General features: G+C 37.1%; 1 protein-coding gene across 1 annotated transcript; it reads left to right on the top strand.

Annotated features, from left to right (window-relative positions):
* Positions 1-27: 27 nt before the first annotated feature.
* Positions 28-23,131, top strand: THAP12 (THAP domain containing 12). The gene is made up of 5 exons (XM_032427346.1): positions 28-221; positions 10,060-10,180; positions 13,791-13,898; positions 17,805-17,841; positions 19,914-23,131. The coding sequence occupies exons 1-5, from the start codon at positions 133-135 to the stop codon at positions 21,845-21,847; spliced, it is 2,289 nt and encodes a 762-aa protein (XP_032283237.1). The 5' UTR covers positions 28-132; the 3' UTR covers positions 21,848-23,131.
* The last annotated feature ends 52 nt before the right edge of the window (positions 23,132-23,183 follow it).

Here is a 23,183-nt window from a genome sequence, read left to right as displayed (position 1 = left end):
CCCTCCCCCCGGCGCGCCGGCCTTGCCGAGCCGGCCGGCCGGCCTGGCTCCCCTCCCCGGCCCCGACGGGCGGGCGGGCTGCCCTGAGGAGGCGGGGAGGGGAGGGCTGGGCCGGCCGGCGGGTGGGCGACGATGCCGAACTTCTGCGCTGCCCCCAACTGCACGAGGAAGAGTACGCAGTCGGACCTGGCCTTCTTCAGGTTCCCGCGGGATCCGGCCAGGTAAGCGGCGGGCGCGGAGCCGGCAGCCCGGGCCCGTCTCCGCGGTGCGCGCTGCCAACCGCCGGCTCCGGGGCTGCGTGGGGAGTGGGTCACGGTCTTCGACCCCAGCCTCGGCCGCAGGTGGGGAACGGGCCTTGAGCAGCGGGCCGGCGGGCGCCCGGGGACCTCGGAGCACGTGCGCCAGCGGGGGCTCGGCGCGGCGGGCACCACCCGAAGGAAGAGGCAACTGGGGCGGCGCGCAGGCGGGATGAGCTGGGTTCTCGCCTTGGTTAGCTTGCTGGGTGACCTCGGGCAGGTCGCTTTCCCCTCTAGGCTTTAGTTTCCTTAGCTGTCAAAAGAGGGACTTGGATTCTATGGTTGGGGTCACCAGGGCCCTTCCCTCTCCTTGCCACCACCCCCGGGGCAGTGTTTCTTTTTGGAGTCCGGTCACCTTCTTTGATCTCGTCGAGTCACAGTTAATTCCTCCAGCGGATTTGTTCATGGTTCAAATTCTGGCTCTGACCGTTACTCATTGTCTCACTTGGTTATCGTGGGGATAACGGAGGGTAAGGTGGCGGGGGTATACGCCTGTGGGCGTGGGAATTGGTATTGAAATCTCTTCCTTGAGGTAACCCACACGCTCTGACTTATATTTAAAGAGTGACAGAGTAGGGACTGTGAAAGTCTGAGGAATTTTCCTTGGCTTCTCTTGTTGATGCGTTCATTTCAAACCAACACTCACTGTGTGCCGAGCGCTAGTGTTTGGTGCTGGAAATTCAGATGTGAGTGAGACAGTGTTGCTGCCTGCAGAAAGCTCACAGTCTGTTAAGGAGACAGATACAGAAGAAGGCGAATATAATATAGCGTCCTATTTATTAGGTCCACAAATATTTATTGAAGGCCTACTATGTGCTAGGCATTGCTCTGAGCACTGGGAGTGTACAGGTGACCAAATCAAAGCCCCTGCTCTCTTGAAGTTTACATTCTAGTGGAGGAAAATAGACAAGTATGTATATACAGTATGTCACATGGTGATAAATACTATGGAGAAAAGGCAAATGTTGGGGGGTATAATTAGGAGTAGCAGGGGAGGCACAATTGCTATTTTAAATAGGGTGATCAGAGAAGGTCTCACTGAGAAAGTGAATTTGAGCAAAGACCAGAAGTAGGTGAGTGGGCCAACCATGGAGATATCTAGAGGAAGAGCATTCTGGTCTGTGGAAACAGTAAATGCAGTCAGGGCACGCATGTTACGGGTACAGCCAGAAGTCCATGGACAGTAGAGCTGGTTTAAGGAAGGAGAGAGAGGGGAAAAATGAGAAAAGTGTGTGTGTTTGTATGCTAGGGGCGAATTGTGTAGGACATTTTAGCCCATGTAAAGCATTATGGCCTTTATTCTGAGCGAGACAGGAAGTCATCCAAGGGTTTAGAGAAGAGAGACTATAGTTTAAACAGGATCACTGGCTGCTTGTTAGATTGTAGGGAAGCAAAGGTGAGAGCAGGAAGACCAGTTAAAGGCTTAATTGCAGTAATCCAGGTTAGTAGAGGAGGAGGTGGTAAACTGTTGGCATTTGAGAAACGTTTTGAAGGTGGAGCCAACAGAATCTGTTAATGGTTTAGATGTAGGATGGTAAGAGAAAAAGGGAAGTCAAGAATAACTCTTAAGGTTTTTTTAACCTGAGTATTTACTGAGCTATGGAAGACTGGGAGGAGCAGGTTTGGTGGAGACATAGTAAAAGTTTGGTTTGGGACATGTGAAGTCTGAAGAGTTTAATAAATGTTCAGGAATATCCAGAAATGAACTCAAAATGGCCCATATTTAGATCAGTAACCTAAATATTTTAGAGCTAAAACCATAAAGAGATAGTCTGGAATTTAGAGACTTTCAGACTAGAGATTTTAAATATGGGTGTTCTCAGTTTATAGAGGGTATTTAAAGTCATGCTCTGGGGTAAGTAAAGTGGAGTAGATCTGAGGATTGAGCCCTGGGTCATTCCTGGTGTTTAAAGTTCAGGGAGGTGAGGATGAACTAGCTCGGAAGAGTGAGGAGTAGCTGTTGGGTTCTATGGGAGCAGGGAAGGGGAACATCTGAATCTGACTGGGCCTTATCCCATTACGCCTTATCTTCCTTTTACCCAAATTTTAGCCCAAGGGCAATCTTGAGAGTATATTTCACTTGCATAATAAGGGCAACATTAGTTGATTCTGGACCACAAGTCATTTGTGTCCGTATACTGTAGTGAATGCTCTTTTCGTTACACTCCTTAGAGGGGAGGAAGTATGACCTATAGGGGTGTACAGTCTCAAATTTGGAAGAAATTTTTAGATCTAGTGCAATCTGTCCCCTTTGAGAATCTAACACAAGGACCTTACTTGAGAAAAGACAGACAAAATTTTGCATTCCATTATCAAGGTATTTATGGACCCTTTAGGGCCCTGTGCATTCCTGACAGGTGGGCCTTTGCTAAAGACTGTTCTCTGCTTTGTGAAGGGACACTTCAAGATTTTGGACAGCTTTGGCTGTTGTTTCTTTCTTGTATTGAGTGGGAATATGCCTCCCTATAATTTATGCTTTGGAGGTCCTAGTTATGTTCTTACAGTCACACCGAGCAAATCTGTGCCATTTTCTATGTCAGAATCCTTTGAATATTTCAAGACCAAATTATGAACTTTCGTTTTAAACATTTTTATTGAGATATAATTCACACACCATACAATTCACCCATTTAAAATGTGTATTAAGTGCACTTTAATATACATTATACAGTATTAATGTATATTCAGTATATATTACATTATTAATTTTTAAACATTTTGGTTAAGATATAAAATTTGCCATTTTAACCATTTTTAAGTGTATAATTCAGTGGCATTAATTACATTCACAGTGTTGTGCAGCCAGTCCCTTTCAAAAGCTTTTTCATTACCCCAAGCAAAAACTGTTAACCATTAAGCAGTAACTCCTTCCCTCCCCCCTACTCCGCCCCACCTGCTTTCAGTCTCCATGAATTTGTGTGTTCTGTATACTTGATGTAAATGGAATCATACAGTTGTTTTATATCTGGTTTATTTTAGTTAACATAATATCTTCAAGTTCCTAACTTTTTATCCAAACCAAATCTCCTCATACTAAGGATTTCAAATTCTTCTGTATTTGACAGTTTCTTCTTTACCGTGCCGAGAATTAATTATAATAAAGAAGTAGTTTTCAGAAGTATGTATTGAATTAATAACAGTATTTTTAGGGTTATTAATTATAATATTTTTTTTCTGTAAATGAGTTGTAGGGAAGGTTGATAAAAGGTGACATTGCCAACCTGTCCTTGAAAAGTTAACTAATACTGTTAACTAAAAATAAAGATAGTATATTTAATGCTATTAAATAGTACATTTCCTTTTTGTTATATTTGTAAATTCCATGGACACTTTTATAAACAGCTATTTGAAGTAATTTAAAATTCAAAAGTGTAGTTAATAAAGGGCACAGTGCAGAATTTCAAAATATAGTACCTTTTATTGGTTCAGAAAAAGTGGCATTAATGTGCTTTTTATTTCATTTATTAATTTTAATTTTAGTTTTTTTAATTGAAATATAGTTGACAGACAAAGTTCAACATTAGTTTCAGGTGTACAACGTAGTGATTCAATAAGTCTATACATTATGCCATGCTCACCACAAGTGTAGCTACCATCTGTCACCATATAGTGCTGTTATAATACCATCAACTATATTCCCTATGCTGTGCCTTTTATCCCATTACTTATTCTTTCTTTTTTTTTTTTTAACTATAAAATAATTGAATCAACTCACTTTAGGGCAGTGGTAGGGAGGTCATAGATTACCTAAAATTAAAGTTTAAAGAAAAAAAAAACCTGCCTAAATCTGGATCGCCCCAGGATGGCTTGACTAATGCCAAGGCTTGGCAGGAACCTGGGGGCAGCTCATCCCCAGATGAGGTGAAGGTACAAGTAGAGCTAATGAATTGCTCCTATTAGAGTGAGGTGGGCAATTGAAGCCCTCTTCTTCCTTCTCAGGCAGTTAGTTCTAACTCACCCCTCAGGTGGTGAGGTCTTCCAAGGTTCTTTTGGCAATTTAATCAAAGTTAATTGAGAATTGATGTACTCTGCCTTGTAAACTGTAAAACAATGTTTTTTGGGGCACTCATGAAGGTCCCCCAAGACCCTTTCAAGGAGTCCACAAGGTAAAAACTATTTCCTAATAACACTGACGTTATTTGCCTTTTTCACACTCGTTCTTTCAGGAGTGTGCACTGGAGTTTCTGAGGAGCTCCATAACATGGTAACATCATTGCTCTGATAAGTTGTCTGTTAATATTTTCTCAAATTTTCTAAGTATGATTATACAGATGGCGGTGTTTGGTAGACATTTTCTCAGAAATGAACGAAAGCCTGCCACTTCAAGGGAAACAATTGACGTTCAAGCAAAAGTTAGAATTTTGGAAAATTTATATGCACCACTTCAAGCTTGACAACTCTGTAAGACTTTTCTGTTGAGATTGATGGTGATATTGATAAACGTGACTTTTTAAATAAATTGTATAATGGTGGTTTGCATAACTGACTGAACTGATATTTTCCAGATTGACCAATTCCTGATTTTACAAAGACATGCACAGATAAAAGCCCTATTCAAAGTATAGGATACACCAGCAGATTTCAATGTAATAGAGTGAAAAAGCTCATTGATCTGGTTTCAGATTCCACATCGCAACTCATCTTTAAGAAACCACCACTTGTGGAGTTTTGGTGTAGTATTAAAGAATATCCATAGTAATGTGGGTAAGGGAGGAATATTTTAATTACCTTTTTTAACTGCATAGCAGTGTGAGGCCGGATTTTCTTCATATACTTTAACCAAAACCACATATGGCAGCAGATTAAATATAAAAACAGATGTGAGAATCTAGCATTAAAGAGATTTGCAAAGATGGAAAACAGTGCCATTCTTTTCACTAAATGTTTTTTGTTTTGGAAAATGCAGTTATTTTTCATTAAAATATTACCTATATTAACATAATGGGATTGTGAGTTTTAATGAATTAGTAAATATGTTTTAAATGTATTTGGTTTTAATTTCTATAATGATAAATATTGATAAACAAAAGCTCTTTGGGTCCTCACTAAGAGTGTAAAAAGACTGTGAAGTTTGAGAATCACATCTATAAAATATTATCTTAAAGTGCTTTCATATCTTATTTAATCCTCCAACCAATGCTGTGAGTTGTAATGATAATACTTTTTATAGAATACTTCATATTCTCTGTGCCAGGCAGTGGTCTATGTGTTTTATGTACATTATTTCATTTAACCCTCGCAGTAGGTTTTGAAATAGTCCCTGCTTTCAGATGAACAAAGCAGGCACAGAGAAATTAACTCATGTCCTCAAAGTCCCATAGAAACATGATATAGGATAAAATATATAATATTACCGAAACTTATTTGACCATGAAACTTTTTTTATTTTAATGGAACAGTTGATTAGTGTGCCTTGAAATATGTTTTTGAAAATGCTGCAAGTAGGAGACCATCAAAGGGAAAAATAAATAAAAAGGCTAAATAATACTGAAAGGGTGATTAAAATGATAGAAAATGACAACTGGATTTGGCAGGATTGAAATCATTCATAATCTTGAGCAGTTTCATTGGAAAAGAGATAAAGCAGAAGCCTCCTTGGAATTGATGGAGGAAAGAATGTGAGATAAAGTGGAGACAGGGAAAATGGACTCTAGTTTTGCTATGCAGAGGGTCCAGGTAAATGGAATTTTTTAGAAGGGAGATACTAGGGCATGTTTATACTAATGGTAATAATACAGTAGGATAAATAAGGGGTGTTGAGAGACCATATACAGAGAGGAAGGGGAGTCTTTCCTATGTGTGTGTGTGTATACATAGTCATACACATATGTATACACATCTGAATCAGGAAAAGTTTCCTTCAAGAAATGACGTTTGAGGGGCAACTGGGTGACTCAGTCTGTTAAGTGTCTGCCTTCGGCTCAGGTCATCGATCCCAGGGTCCTGGGATCGAGCCCCATGAGCCCCATGTCAGGCTCCCTGCTCACTGGGGAGTCTGCTTCTCCCTCTCCCCGCACTGTGCTCTCTCATGTGTGCTGTCTCTCTCGAATAAATAAATAAAATCGTAAAAAACAAAAAAACAAAAACATTTACTCTGCAGCATGGAGAAGGGGTTAGGGAAAGGCAAAAGACCAGTTGAACCTGGATGGATTCGGAGAATCATTTCACTCTGCTAAGGGAAAAGGCTACAGAGTCTGGAGTACAGGGCACAGAACAATGACAGGGAGAGCTAGGAAAGGGGAGACAGTGGTCAATTTGAGAGATAATTATGTATATCCTTAAAAGCATTTAAGTATATATACATATATATATATATACACATGTACATGTACACACATGTATGTAAAAAGCTTGTAGTCATATATAACTTTTATGACTTTATTGATATAAAATGTATATACACAGGCAATCACAACTCATTAAGTGTTGTGTGGCTTGTTGGATTTTTAGGGTGACCTGTCCATGAAACTTTTGCCCAGATTTAAAAAAAAAAAAAAAAAGAATATTACTAAGATCCCAAACTCCCTCCCCTTGAGGCCCTCCCAGTCATTATGCCACTATCCCTAGTGAGAGCCACTGTCCTACTTGATACAATTAGATTAGTTGGTTATTGAGAATGAGGGACACAGTGAGGGAATCTTTTATTGATATATGACATACATAGAAAAGAGTGTAAAATTAGTAGTCTAGACTTGATGAATTTTTATGAAATGAATACCCAGGTAACGTTTGAGTTATAGAACATCTTTCTACCCAGAGAAGCCCATTAGAGATCCAGTGCCCAAAGTGTTTATTGCGATGTAGTCACATAGACACTCTCTGCCAAGCGTATGTTAAAATTCTAGACTCCCAGAAGGAAGGCAGATGTTCAGTATAAATCATATTGTTAAAAAAAATAAATCATGTTGTTTGCACAGTCTAAGTACAATGAGCCACCTTATCAGGGAAAGTTTTATGTCAATATAGGGAACTGTTAACCAAGTTTCTTCCAGGCACCAGGCAAAAGGCCATCCTTAGAAGCAGGCCTTTCTAACAATAGCATTCTCAGGCCTCCTGTATTAACTTTTTTTCTGCATAATCACCGTAGATTAGTTTTGCCTATTTTTTTAATGGCATCTGATTTCTTTTTTTTTTAAAGTTTATTTATTTAAGTAATCTCTACACCCAACATGGGGTTCGGACTCATAACCCCGAAATCAAGAGTTGCATGCTCTTCCAGGTGAGCCAGCCGGGTGCCCCAAGTTTTGTCTATTCTTGAACTTCTTATAAAAGGAATCATAGATGTACTCCTGGCTGATTTTACTCAGCATTATGTTTGTGGGATCTAGCTAGTTCATTCATTCCCATTGCCAAAGAGTGCCACTTTCTCCTCAGCATTTGGTATTATCTCTTTTACATTGTGGTCATTCTTGAAGGTATGTAGTAATATTTTATTATGGTTTTAATGAGTATGTCCCTGATGATTAATGAGATTGAGCCCTTTTTTTTTCCATGAACGTTTTTTTCATGTGTATTGGCCATCTGGATAACCTTTTCATTGTAAGTTACTTGTTCAGATCTCTGGCCCATTTTTATATTGGGTTGTCTGGTTTATCTGTGGGAGTTCTAAATACATATTTTGGATAGAATCTATTGTTGGATATATGTATTGCAGATACCTTCTTCCATTTTATACGTTGTCTTTTCACACTTCAGTGGGTTCTTTTAATGAAGAAAAGTTATTAACTTTAAAGTAGCCAAATTAATTCATCTTTTGCTCTAGAGCTTGTGCTTTCTTTTGCCTTCTTTAAGATATCTTTGTCTATGCCAAGGTAATGGAGATAGTCTCCTGTGTTACCTTTTAGAAGCTTATTGTTTTACCTTCCATATTTAGCTCTATAGTGCACTTGGTAGTTATTTTTGTGCACATGGTGTGAAAGTAGGAGTCAAGATTAATTTTTTTCATATGGCCATCGAATTGACTCAGCACCATGTATTGAAAAAAACTTTGTCCATAGCTCTCCGTTTTGTTTCATTGTTTTATCCTGTGCCAGTACCACACACTCTTACTAAGCTTTATAATAAGTTTTAATATCTGATAGTGTAAGTCAACTTATTTTTTTCAAGATTATTTTGATATTGGTCCTTTGAATTTCTATATAAAAAGTTTTAGAATTATTTTGTCATTTCTCCCTTTCTCTCTCTCCTTTTCACACATACACACAAAGAGACACGCACAAAAGAACTTTTTGGGATTTTGATTATATTGAATCAGTAAATCAATTTGAGGAGAATTAATATCATGAACTTGTATATCCCTCCATTTATTAAAGTTATTTTAAATCTTTTTCAATTAGAGGGTCTTGCACATCTTTCACTAGATTTACTTCTAGGTATTGATATGGTAGACATAGATGTAGTTATTTGGGCTATCTGCCCAATCTATTCTTGATTGAATCTGAATGCTTGTGGTATCAGAAAGCTGTCTCAACTTAGTTCAGAGATAATACAGGTAGTAGTATTCTGTACGGAAGGTCTGAGATCTAAGAATTAAAAAACAAACAGCTGTAGCAGTATGGCAAATTATTTTTTAGTGAGACAGTTTCTGTACTAAATATTTGGATGTTGAAACATGAAATGTTTATGAAATCATAGTGCACAACTGTGTAAAAATATTAAAATATGGACATCTTAGGTATCATTACTGTGCAGTAATACTTCTTGGTTGAATGAAATGCTGTACAATTTAGGTGTGGTTTTAGTTTCAGTTAGATAATCAACATTTCACCATGGTTTTACATATTGAGAGTAGAGAGAATTAAGTGTCAGCGTGTGTGTGTGTGTGTGTGTGGAGGGGTGAACTGTAATATTAAGACAGAATATACTATGATGCGATTGTAGAATGAATTATGTTTTCAAATTTGTGGCTGTGACAGCATTTTTATTCCTAGAAACTTGAGGAATGAAGGAAAGAAAGATCTAGTTGTAGGCTTTAGCAAATTACTTAACATTTCTGTGCCTTCATTTCTTCATCTGCATACGGGGGATAACGTACCCTTTTGTAAAGGACTTAGAACAGTGTCTGGCTCATAGTAAGTGATTAGTATGCATCATCATCATTGTTGTCATTATTATTATTTATTTTCTGCAGATTTGTAAACACCAAGAGGGCATGGACTTTGTCTTGTTCATTATCTTCCACACCTTCTGTGTACTAGATTGTGTAGGTACAATCCCTGCAGTCATGGAGCTTGCAGTCTAGTCTGTACATATTGTAGATAATAAATAATGTTTATAATAAGGCAAATGAACACAGGCATCATGCTCCTGTAAGAAACTCTAATGATTTATAGAACATCTATTTACTGATTTTTTGCAATGTTGTTTTATATCCTTGTTTAAGTTGAAATCCTGAGGGGAATGTTAGGCCGTGGTCTCATGGTTGTGCAACTTTTTGCTTGAACTACTGATAATTAAGTCCTCTCTGGTGCTAGGATGTCCTGGGAATTGAAAGACTCAGATTTAAATTCTAGTTTTACTGCAGATTTTGTGCATGACTCTGAGCGAGTTACTTCTTAACCTTGTCTGTAATTGAATGTACTAAATGATATCTAAGATTTCTTCTAGCTCTCATTTTGTTATCAGTCAGCTTTTCCGAATTACATTCTGCAGGGAGAGGAGAGCAGGAATCCATTGTCTATAATATATATTTGCCTTATAGCTGAATGCTGAAATAAAAATGTTGAGCTCATATTTCATAATTGTATTGTGGTTTTATTTATAGATGCCAGAAGTGGGTGGAGAATTGTAGGAGAGCGGACTTAGAAGATAAAACACCTGATCAACTAAATAAACATTATCGATTATGTGCCAAACACTTTGAGACCTCTATGATCTGTAGAACTGTAAGTAATAGAAGGGCTTGAGTTGTTGTTTTCTCTCTCACTCAGTATCTGGTTGGAAATGTAAATATTTAATAATGCTGGAGCGTATCCTTGGACCCCACCACTTTTTTCAAAGTTGAAGACAAATTCGGAGCTAATTGGTATCTCTTTTGTTCTTAAAAACCCTGGATTTTTTTTAACCCCCCCTGTTTCTGATGCCCCAGTCCTATTCACCAGAGGTTGCCACTTTTACGTTGCTTAATGCAGCCTTCAGAAAATTTTGGATATTAAAGTGTTTGTTTAAGGTAGAGGTTGTGTTTTTATTTGGAGCAACTTCTCCAGTGCTTTTTTTATGAGTGAAATCTTCATTGAGAAATGGAGCTCTTTGTTTTCATATTTCCATATGTACTGTTAGAACCAACCCTTAATTTTTATGTGCAAGTTACAAGAAGCAAATCATATATTTAATGTGAAAAAAAATTTCCATCAGTAATTTTCAATTTCATATCAAGACCTGGGTCTCTCACCCTTACTACTGTTAACTGTGTGAATTTGGCCATGTCACTTACCCTTTCTGGGCCCCAAATTCTAATAAGGAGATTAAACCACATAATTCCTGAGATCTTAAGATTTTTAACCCTCTGTGATTCTGTTGTTGCTGTGACTTATAAGAGACACAAATAGGGCAGATTTGATCGAAATGAAGCAGACTTGAAACACTTTAAAAATTAGTTAGGAAGACAGTTTTGTAAATAATATATTCTTGTTTAGGTATAACTAATGTATCATCTCAGATATTGGGATAGACATAAACTTGATTTGAAGATACACTATATATTGTTATGCAGCAATTTATTTTGATATTTTTTTCAGATACATTTTGCAGAGGCATCAGAAAACTAAAGAATGATTGGGTTATTTTATTTCTCAAAATTAATTGAAGCAGATACTTGTGAAGTCATTGGGAGGTGAGCCAATTCCGGTTCAACAGTTTAATCACAAATATTTGAGGGATATTTTTGCCTTGCTTTGTTAAGAGGGTAATAATGATCAACCAAAATAAGGGATTTCATATGTTTAAAAGGCAAACTATTTTTATGTTCTTGACATTAAGTAAAAATATCCCAAATTATTTTAAATATACAAGCCATATGCATTTTTATTTTAGTAATAAATATGGTCTATTTATTAGACAATTCCAGTAAGATTAATATGAGAAATGTAAAATTATAGTTCACTCATATTCTTGTTTAGTCAGAGCATAGGACAGAAAGATGAGCTATTTTTGCTTTTTAAATTTCCACATGATTCTTCAGTCTTGAATAAGTTAATGCAAATACGAGAAGATGTTCTTTCTACACATGTAGAAGAAGATACTGCTATTAAAAACCGGCTTATATGATATCTATATCCAAATGTTTGAGAGTTTTGACTTTATTAGTTTGGCATTGAAGGTTTCATCAGTAAACATTCATGGCTACTTCAACCAAAGCCAAATATTATCTTTGATGCTAGAGTAAAATCACTGCTTTATGCTCAAACCTTAGTTCAGCAGTTAAAGATTAAATCTTGATACTGAGTTAAAACTGTCATGCACGTAAATTGAATATAGCTCTTTCTTGCATGTGAACTTATAAATCAGTATTTATAAAAAGTAACATGTTTTTAATTCATGTTGTGTTTTTTGGTCTATAATATCTTTATAGCAAATTAATTTGATTCGAATTTAAGAAATGCATTAAGAATGTTTTATCCCTCCTCTCCTTATTTAATGATTGGTAAGATATCAAGAGTTGACTGTGTATGTTGTGACATGTTTGTTTGCTAAGCAGGAAAGATGCGGTGTTTGGGGTACAGTATCGTTTTTGCTCCCTTCAGTGATTGTGTCCCTAATCAATCTCTGATTGAAAATTCCTAGTAGACTCAGGATAATTGGCCCAGCACTAGAAGCTGAATGTCATTAAGAAATAGATTAAAAAAAAAAAAGTTTTCTTCTTTGTGTTTTCTATGAGGCATGGGGTTGAACTGGAAAATATTGAATCTGAATAGAAATACTTCCCAAATGTGTTTAACAACTCTTGAGATAAAACCCAAGATAGTGTGTTCCCTTTAGTTACATATTGTTTTCTTCATATCATCCTAACCTTCCTTCCCTGGGTGAAAAAAATATAGTTGTTATTTTTGTTTGGCATATACTTTGAACATGCTTTAATAGTCAGCTTTGAAACAATCACTGCTCCCGAGAAAGCTTTTTAAAAAGAAGAGTGTTTGTCTTAATCAGTGCAGACCTGTGAAGAAATTAAAGGCACTGTTTCTTTGGACTAGCTGAGGGGAATGTATGCAGTTATTCATCTGTTACTCTTCCTGTTAATAAACTTCTTGTCCCTACTTGACCTCTGGGTTGGCTATTGAAGACTGTCAACATCTAAGTATGCATCCAGCTTCTAGCCAGGTTGGATTAGGTTAACAGGAATTAGAATAGAGAATAGTCATCCTTCAGTGATAAGAACATTAGAATTAGAAATTTAGAAATACCTAGTTCAGTGTTTGCAGAAGTCCAATTAGGTATATCACGGTTATGAATGAATTCAAGTGGCACATGAGTCAATTTTTATTTTAGGAGTTTCAACAGTATGTGTTAAAAAATATAACTAGCTAGGGGCGCCTGGGTTGCCCAGTCATTAAGCATCTGCCTTCGGCTCAGGTCGTGATCCCGGGGTCCTGGGATCGAGCCCCACATTGGGCTCCCTGCTCCGCGGGAAGCCTGCTTCTCCCTCTCCCACTCCCCCTGCTTGTGCTCCCTCTCTCACTGTCACTCTGTCAAATAAATAAGTAAAATCTTTAAAAAGATACATATATATATATATATATATATATATATATATATATATATAACTAGCTCATCAAAATCATTATTTTATAGTTTGTATTGCCTAAGACAATTCTAACTCATTAAAAATGAGTGGATTATATAAAAGTGCAGATAATGGTATACAAGCATTATCATTAGTATATGAATAATTTCATTTTGGGAAATATTGGTCTAGTTCAATACTTGAATTTTATTCAGAAGAGGAAACTGAGGTCCAAAGAGGGAAAATATTTGGCTAGGATCTCATAGTGAGTAACTGGTAGAGTTTGGACTAGTTCCTAGGTCTCCTGGGTCCCACGCAGTCCAATATTATTTCACTATACCTGATGCTTCTCAGTAATAGTAGTGAAAGTGGAGTGAACAACAGGTAAAGAAGGGAAGAATTATTAAGAACATACAAAGCGATAGATGGAGAAACTTTTGTGCCTACTGTAGATTTGGTGGGCTCATGGAAGGGCAGAACAGACAAAGTCGCTGGGAGGATGAATTAGAAGTATATATGCAAGATGCAAATACATTTTATTTTTTATGCCTACCATCAGTTCTGTTCCTTTTTGAAAATAGATTGCCAGAAGGGCAAAGACAAAAATTGAGTTGGAAATAATAAGCTAATCTGGATTGACATCATCATTCTGCAAGTCTCTACACTTTAGAGCTGGAGTTGAAGGAGTACTGGGGAAGTCATTAACATAGCATTTTCTTTATGTGTAATAATACATTCTTACAGACTGTCTGAATTAACACATTTTTCTTTTTCAGAGTCCTTATAGGACAGTTCTTCGAGATAATGCAATACCAACAATATTTGATCTTACCAGTCATTTGAACAATCCACATAGTAGACACAGAAAACGAATAAAAGAATTGGTATGTCAGTGTGCTTTTGGCTTTCCCACCCCCCCCGTAATACTGTGACATCAAATATAGATGCATTCATGTTAAAATTGAGCCCAAGTTACTCTCTATTTCAAAGGTAGCATGGGAAGTGAATGCTGTGGTTATTGAAGTAGCATGGATGTGAGATGATTAGTACTTAAATTGGAAAGTCTTTCTCAAATTTAGTCCGTTGATACTCATTGACTTGGGGCAAAATATGCTGTCAGTTATAGACCACTAGCACATTCCCTTCCTGGGAAGAAAAAAAAACAAAAAACACTACCTTTTCTTTTATAGTAAGGAAAGTGGAGCTGAGGGATATTTCCAGAATTCAGCACAAAGGGATAAAGAAAGGGAAAGTATAAAAGTTAAGACATGGATACTTTTACCTAGAAGTAATGGTTCTATCACTATTAAGTACTGACAGGGTTAGAAAAAACTTTTAAATCTCTGTATATGGCATCATTTATACATGTTTTTATATTCCTTTGATACCCTTTAGTTCTAATGATTGAAACCTACCTGTTTTTTTGTTGACATTAGGTGAACAGCATTAAATTGCTGAGACTCCTCAGTCCATGACTTTCTGTCATTGTTGCCACCAGCAAGACCTTTATTTTATTTTTCTTCCTCCTTCCACTATTACCATTCCCATTTCCTCTCCTCCTTTTGGTATCCATGCTAGTGTATTTAATATTTCTCATTTCATTCTGCCTACTGTGTGCTTTTTAAAGCAACATTTATCTAATTTTCTTCATTTTTTCTGTTTCTGTGTTTACCTTTCATATTTACATCTTTGATCCGTTTGGAGTTTGTATGTCTTTATTACCATAGCTTTATAATATATCTTACTTTCAAATACAGGGATTTCTTAACTCTTCTTTTTCAAAATTGTCTTAGCTATTTGTGGACCTTTATCCCACCAGATGAATTTGAGAATTCTTTTGTCTTATATAAATTGTATGGGGATTTTCATCATGAATGTTTTGAATTACCATCTTTGCAATATTAATTAGACCTATCCATAAACAGAAAAAAACGGCTATCAAGTAATAGCAATCATTGACAAAACTAAATACTAGTTCTTTGAAAACACTATTAAAATACTTTTAGGGGCACCTGGGTGGTTCAGTTGGTTAAGCGTCTGCCTTTGGCTCAGGTCATGATCTCAGGGTCCTGGGATCGAGCCCCTAGTCAGGCTCCCTGCTCAGTGGGGAGTCTGCTTCTCCCTCTGCCCCCGCCCCGGCTCGTGCTCTCTCAGATAAATAAATAGAATCTTTAAAATAAATTAAAAATTAAAAAAAATACTTTTAGGAATGCATAAAGTAAAAAATTTGAAATAACTTCAGGGTTTTTGCTGCAGTTCTTTAAAAGAGAACAGTATGTATACTCTTCCTTAAATTACTTCCTAAATACACTGTGGTTATTGTTGGTATAGATTATGTATTCTGGTTGGGATTGTTTCTAGCAATTTTGAAGACCCCTTTTTATTAATCCTAATAGTCCACCAAGTTTTCTATGTAGTTGATTGTATCATCCTCCAAATTTGCCTCTTCTTCCAATCCTTATAATTTAAAATTTTTCTGTTGCCTGTGTTACTGGTTAGTAACTACAGTTACTACACCCCTAAGAGTGCTGTGTTGAACAGTCTCAGGAATGTCACAGCTGGTACATTTGTCTTGTTGCATTAAGTGTGACATTTGTTGTTGATATTGTTAGATAATTTTTATCAAGTTAAGGAAATTCCTTTTATTCTCTTTTAGTCCTCATATTCAAAATTTTTATCATAACTTGTTGAACTTATCAGAAGATTTCACTGCATCTGTTGAGTAGAAAAGTTCACGATTTTTTTTAAGGCAGTGAATGACATTGATGGGTTTTCTGATGTTGAACCGTCTTTGCATTCCTGTGATGAACCCTAATTGATTGCAGTATATCTTCATTTGTTTGATTTAGTTGGTTAATATTTTATTTACGATTGTGCATTTATCATTTTAAGTGTTGTCCTGTAATTTTCTTTTTTCGTGTACTCCTATTATCCAGTTACGGTATCAAGGTTCTATTAGCCTTATAAAATTAGTTGGATAGCTTTCCTTTTTTTCTCTCTTAATTTTTCTAGAGAAACTTGTATAAGGTGTATACTATCTGCCCTTGAAAGTTAAACCATGAAACAATCAGAGGGCTTGGGGTGGGTGAGGGAATATTTTAATTGCCATTTTGATTTATTTATTGGTTTCCTCTTCTTGTGTTTCATTTGTTTTCAAGAGTTCATGAACTGCATCTAGGATTTTGGAATGCTTGTTTTTTTCTGAACCTAAGATTATTTTAATAGTCTTTGCAAAGAAATAGTAGTTACTTTTATTAATGATTGCTGTACTTGTGAGCTATTTTACTGGTTTCTTCTTGATTTGAGGGATTTACTTTTTAGCTCTTTTTCTGGCTTCTTGAATGTTTAGCTCATATTTATGTATATTCGAAGCTGTAAATGTCTTAAGTGTGTTTTAGCTGTATCCCACAATTTTAGACATGTAATGCTTTCATTGATTAGCTAGAAGTGTTTTGTAATCCCCTATTTCTTTAACATAGGATTATTTTTGTTTTTAGTTTCCAGGCATGGGTTTATTTTTTACAACGATATTGTAGTTTTTATTTGGAGTGTTATTATTAAGTGATACATAGAGGGTATATACAGTCTGTGTGATACTGATTCTGTCTAGTTTTTGCATCTGTTATTGCTATTGAAGTATGCTAGCCTGATTCTTGCTTCTTTTTAGATGATCTGCTTTTCTCACTCAAAGTCTTTAGTTTTTTTCCTTTATATTTGACATTTTAAATTTTGCTAAACTGGGTCTAGATGGTTTTTTTAATTATCTGGATTTACATCTTTAAGTTCTGCGAAATCGTCAGTTTTTATTTCTTCATGCATTTCTTTCCCTCTATTTATTTATTTGTTTTTCTGGGACTTCTCATAGATGAATGCTGACACTCCACAACAGTCCTCCACATCAGCGTTCTTCTTAGTAATATGTACCAGGGCTGAGGCGCTCGGCCACTTCCCACCCTGTAGCTTATCATTTCCCTGTATTCCACCCCTTGGGAACCTCAGATACCTTACTGCAGACATACTCTTCCAGATCTGCCATCCTTGCAACTGCAGCTCACAGGATAAGGAGGGAATGTTCCAGATTGGCCAGCCTGTTGACATTTCTTGTTAGCAGTATCATGTTCCCATGCTGCCTAGCGGGTACCCTGCTAACTCCAGCTGTCACTGGTACTGCCGCTTGCCTGCCCCAGAATAGTGATGGGGTGGCTTGTGATTTAAGCATTGTGGGGGGTTAGAGGGAGAGAAAAGGATACAACTGGGAAGTCCTTCCTCGGTCTAACCCTGTATGTGTGTGCCACTTGGCCCTCTATGCTGTGTGCATCCATTTCTCTCTTTTCCATACTGGTACTGCGTTACTCTCTGCTTCCCAGGGATTTTTTCATAGCTTTTATGTTAGGTTCTGGGATCCAACAACTCTCTCTTACATGGCATCCCCCAGGATTGGATTGAGGGGGACATGATTTGTGACCCCTTGGAATGCCCATCCTATACTTTCATGCCTTTTATTAGCCAGCAAACACTTGTAACCCGAAGTTATGATGATTTAAGTATAAAGTAAGTTAAACAATGTATTCTTTCCTCTCCAGTATTTTATTATGAGCTTGGAGTCATTAGTAAATTATACTTCTGGTTTTTCTGGTCATCTCTATGTTTGAAGAATGTTTTCCTTATAAGGAATTTATGCTCTTGAAGGAATTAAATTTGAGTCAAGATATGCTTTTTACTTATGAGTCTACAGTGATGTGCTAGAGTTCAGTTTTCTTAAAGATGTTTTTTTCTTTTTTGTCATTTAGAGTGAAGATGAAATCAGGACACTGAAACAGAAAAAAAGTAAGTGATAGTATTAATGACTCAACTTCTGAATGCCTTTTTAAAAGGCCTTGACCTGGTAAGGACAAATAATTATGTTTTATGTCCAAAACCTGCCGTGAGAATGATGTAAGCATGTGGTAGGCATTGTCCCGTGGTCTGGAATTGTCTGTGAGACTAAAGTGTTAGTTTAGTTTCTTGATTGAGTGCTACTGTGCCATACACTTTGCCTTCTCCCCACTAGGGCTGTGCTCTTGGTGTGGTAGGAGTGGCAGGCACACAGACAGAGTGTCCCAGGGTAGGGAAGGAGAGGCAGCGGGAAGGACAAGAGCAGAATCTTCGTCCACCCAATGTGTGGTGCATAATAAGTTCTTGATACATTTTTAAGGAATAAATGCTGTGGGAACCTTAGCCTAATAGAGAGTAGGAGTCAGAAGCCTTTCTGCAGGTACTGATAGCTGACCTCTGTCACCAAAGAATGAGGACGAGAAGTTGTTTTTGTTTTGTTTTGTTTTGTTTTTGGCAAAACATTCATTTAACCGTGAAATGTAGACAATCAGAAATAGATGGATGTAATGGTATGAAGGAAAAGAGCATATCAAGACTCTTCCACTTTTATTAAAGGTTTTGGCGATGAGAACTTCATAAAATCTCATGAAATTCTATTTGCTATATAATAAACATCTACTTCTGAGCAGGAGACATATGCCATATTATAGCAACCATTTTAATGTGTAAAATAATTCTGAATTCTTACTATAAAAATATTTGGCTAAAATATGAAACATCTTTGCAGTAAAACTGACAATGCAACCTAAGTTAAGGTTTCAGAAATGTCTCCTGGAAAAAATGGGCATGTTTTCTTTTGCCAGATAAACTCTCAACAGTGAAAGTTAAGGTGCCATAAATTAGACAGAGCTGGAAAGCAACATCATCTTCTTAGAACAGTATGCAACATGGACTTCCTCCTTGTCAAACAGACAACCACTTAACGACAATGACTTATTAAGTTGTTTTTGTTCTTGACAGTGATTGCTGTTATTCCTCCTTTCTCTGTCCCTTCCTACTACTGTGTTGCTATTATTGTTAATATAAGTCTTTATGTCTGCTCTGTGCCAAGTCTTTATTCTTAGTGCTTTTCTTAATTGATTTAATTCTCACAGTAGTCCTGAGGTAAGTACTATTATTTTCCCTCTCTGTAGATGAGGAGACCTGGAGTCAGGCAAAGGAGGAAAGAGTATTCTGTACAGAAGTAGAGTGGCTTGAAGCAGGGTGCTGGATTTGGGAAATTATACTCATTTTGTTGTTGGAGCTTCTACTGTTCCATGATGATTAGAAAATGAGCCTAGAGGGGACCACAGGGTCCAGGACTTGCAACATTGTGTGTATGACAGCGGGCAGGGCACCAACCTCAGAGCCTCGGTTTTCCTATCCAAATACAAAGAGATCAGGCTGATATGTCTAGTAGTCTACTATTAGCCTTAAAAATTGCCTGAATATACTCTACATTTTATTGGCTTGTAGAACTCTCCTCTTCCATATAAAAGTGTAGCTTAATTTCACAGAAACTGCATCAGCATGGACCTTGGAGCCAGGCAGGCTTGGATTTGAATTTTAGGTCCATCCTTCTAACCACATCTATGACCTTGGGCAATTATTTACTTTTCCTCAATTTGTCAAATGGGGTTGATAGCACCTGCCTGTAGAGGGAGTAATGTGATACATATAAAATGCCAACACAGTGATTCAATAAATATTAGTTCTCTTCCTTTTCTTTTTTCTGAGGGCACAGACTGTTACTGCTCTATGTATGTTTTATGTGACGTGCCTTGTTAAGTTTATAAGAAATCATTTGTCTCTTACAACATTTACGTGTAGGATTAAAATATATCTGTATATGGTTTTTGTCTCCTCCTCTAGAGTGTGTCTTATTGTAACCTCTGTATCCTAGTCTGTGGTCCAGTAGGTGCCTGGTGAATGTTGAATGGATGAGTTTGTGAATTTTAAATATTTAACCAGTCAAAAATATAAATTTTTGTTGTTTGTATGGTTCCTCATGAGCCTGTTTATAAAATTAATTCTTTGTTTTCCAGTTGATGAAACTTCTGAACAGGAACCAAAACATAAAGAAATAAATAACAGCAATGCTCAGAATCCCAGTGCAGAAGAAGGGGGTGAAGAACAGGATGAAGACATTTTACCTTTAACCCTTGAAGAGAAAGAAAACAAAGAATACTTAAAATCTTTATTTGAAATTTTGATTCTTATGGGAAAACAAAACATACCTCTGGATGGGCATGAAACTGATGAAATCCCAGAGGGTCTGTTTACTCCGGATAACTTCCAAGCACTGCTGGAGTGCCGGATAAATTCTGGCGAAGAGGTTCTGAGAAAGCGCTTTGAGACAACAGCAGTTAACACATTGTTCTGCTCAAAAACACAGCAGAAACAGATGCTAGACATCTGTGAGAGCTGCATTCGGGAGGAGACCCTCAGGGAAGTGAGAGACTCCCACTTCTTTTCCATCATCACTGATGACGTAGTGGACATAGCAGGGGAAGAACACTTGCCTGTGTTGGTGAGGTTTGTTGATGAATCTCATAACCTGAGAGAGGAATTTGTGGGCTTCTTGCCTTATGAAGCTGATGCAGAAATTTTGGCTGTAAAATTTCACACTACGATAACTGAGAAGTGGGGGTTAAACATGGAGTATTGTCGTGGCCAGGCTTACATTGTGTCCAGTGGATTTTCTTCCAAAATGAAAGTCGTTGCTTCTAGACTTTTAGAGAAATATCCCCAAGCTGTCTACACACTTTGCTCTTCCTGTGCCTTAAATATGTGGTTGGCAAAATCAGTGCCTGTTGTGGGAGTATCTGTTGCGTTAGGAACAATTGAGGAAGTTTGTTCTTTCTTCCATCGATCTCCACAGTTGCTTTTGGAGCTTGACAATGTAATTTCTGTCCTCTTTCAGAACAATGAGGAAAAGGGTAAAGAACTGAAGGAAATCTGCCATTCTCAGTGGACAGGCAGGCATGATGCTTTTGAAATTTTAGTGGACCTCCTACAAGCACTTGTTTTATGTTTAGATGGTATAAATAGTGATACAAATATTAGATGGAATAACTATATAGCTGGTCGAGCTTTTGTACTCTGTAGTGCAGTAACAGATTTTGATTTCATCGTTACCATTGTTGTTCTTAAAAATGTTCTATCTTTTACAAGAGCCTTTGGGAAGAACCTTCAAGGGCAAACCTCTGATGTCTTCTTTGCAGCCAGTAGCTTGACTGCAGTGCTGCATTCACTAAATGAAGTGATGGAAAATATTGAAGTTTATCATGAATTTTGGTTCGAAGAAGCCACAAATTTGGCAACTAAGCTTGATGTTCAGATGAAACTCCCTGGGAAATTCCGCAGAGCCCAGCAAGGTAACCTGGAATCTCAGCTCACTTCTGAGAGTTACTATAAAGAAACTCTAAGTGTTCCAACAGTGGAACACATTATTCAGGAACTGAAAGATATATTCTCAGAACAGCACCTCAAAGCTCTTAAATGCTTATCTCTTGTACCCTCTGTCATGGGACAGCTCAAATTTAATACATCGGAGGAGCACCATGCTGACATGTACAGAAGTGACTTGCCCAATCCCGACACACTCTCAGCTGAGCTGCATTGCTGGAGAATCAAGTGGAAACACAGAGGGAAAGATATAGAGCTTCCATCCACCATTTATGAAGCCCTGCATCTACCAGACATCAAGTTTTTTCCTAATGTTTATGCATTGCTAAAAGTCCTATGTATTCTTCCTGTGATGAAGGTTGAGAATGAACGCTATGAAAATGGGCGAAAGCGTCTCAAAGCATACCTGAGGAACACTTTGACAGACCAAAGGTCAAGTAACTTGGCTTTGCTTAACATAAATTTTGATATAAAACATGATCTGGATTTAATGGTGGACACGTATATCAAACTCTATACAACTAAGTCAGAGCTTCCTACAGATAACTCAGAAACCATTGAAAATACCTAAAAGACTTTTAAAGTAGGCTTTCTCTTATGTTTGATATTTGGAAAAATCTGTAAGAAATTTGAAAACATCTTACAGAAAAGCTGTCAGGTGTATGTAGGCCACTTAATCACTGAATATCTTGACCTGTCGACCTCTCATTGAGTACATTAGCCATTGATAATCTGCCAATTTAAATGGCCCCTGTTTAAACTCTCATGGTTTGGAGACATACCTGTTCCAGAAGATAGCATTGAAAGTGCCACATTACACTTCTGTGGGATCTCTACTAATGGCACTTGGGAATTGTTTTGGTTAAGTCATTTTAGATAAAACATTTATTGTCACTGGATCCAATTGTCTGGTATTGAGTTATCAGTTCTTAGAAGATAAAGATTTTGAAGAGGTATGGGAGGAAGGAGTACATTTTATAAAATGTTACAATGAAGCTCAGAGTGACCTTTGAATAGTAGGAGTGTTAGTATGTTAAAAATCTGTAATGGACAGTTAAAGGAGTTACCAGACAGAGAGAGAGAGAAGCACGTGAGCTTGCCAGGCAAGGATTGCAGTAGAGATTTTGTCTTTATCAAATAAACTTAAAGGAACAAGTTACAATTAAAGTTTGAATGGGAGAGCCTGCCATTGTTGTTCCACATTGGATTGTTGCTGTTTACATTCCTTTGTTGAGCCTACATCTTCATAAGCTCTTTAGCAAGTGTATGTAGAACACCTACGTCTTCATAAGCTTTTTAGCAGGTATATGTTGAACACCTCTGTTCATGGTCAAGACAGGATCAGAGGCCATGGATACTGACAACTGATTTGTCTGTTTTCCTCTTTTTCCATGACTATATCTACTGCCTCGTCTTGATTTATAAACAAAACCTGGAAAACCTACAAAAATAAGTGTTTTGTGGTTTATCTAGGAATAATACAGAAAATATTGCTGTTATTTTTGGTGAAGAAAATCAATTTTGTATAGTTTATTTCAACCTAAATAAAATGTGAATTTTGTTTAAAGTTCAGGTACATTATTTTTGGTGGGGGACAAAATGGATTCTTGTGGTAAATTCTTTTTTCAAAAATATCACCTTCACAATTGAAGATGGCTTTTTGGGGTTTTTTTTTGGGGGGGGTGGTGGCATATGTTTTACTACTTGGGGTATATAAAAGACATTTTAATTAAGAAATTTCTAAATAAGGTTTATCTAACTGATGTGTTTTAATATTATGTGCTGTATGACCCCGTTACAAATTTTCAAGGTTTGTGTAATTGTTGATAGCTAAAATGTAAACGAATTAATATAATTGCCGAGATGTCATTGAATTATTTTATGTTGGGATATGTTAGTGTTACTTG

The sequence above is a fragment of the Phoca vitulina genome, unplaced genomic scaffold (assembly GCF_004348235.1).
Source record: "Phoca vitulina isolate PV1807 unplaced genomic scaffold, GSC_HSeal_1.0 scaffold36, whole genome shotgun sequence".
NCBI lineage: Eukaryota > Metazoa > Chordata > Mammalia > Carnivora > Phocidae > Phoca > Phoca vitulina.
Note: the sequence above shows the minus strand (reverse complement) of the source record. Positions and strands in the feature narration are given on the sequence as shown.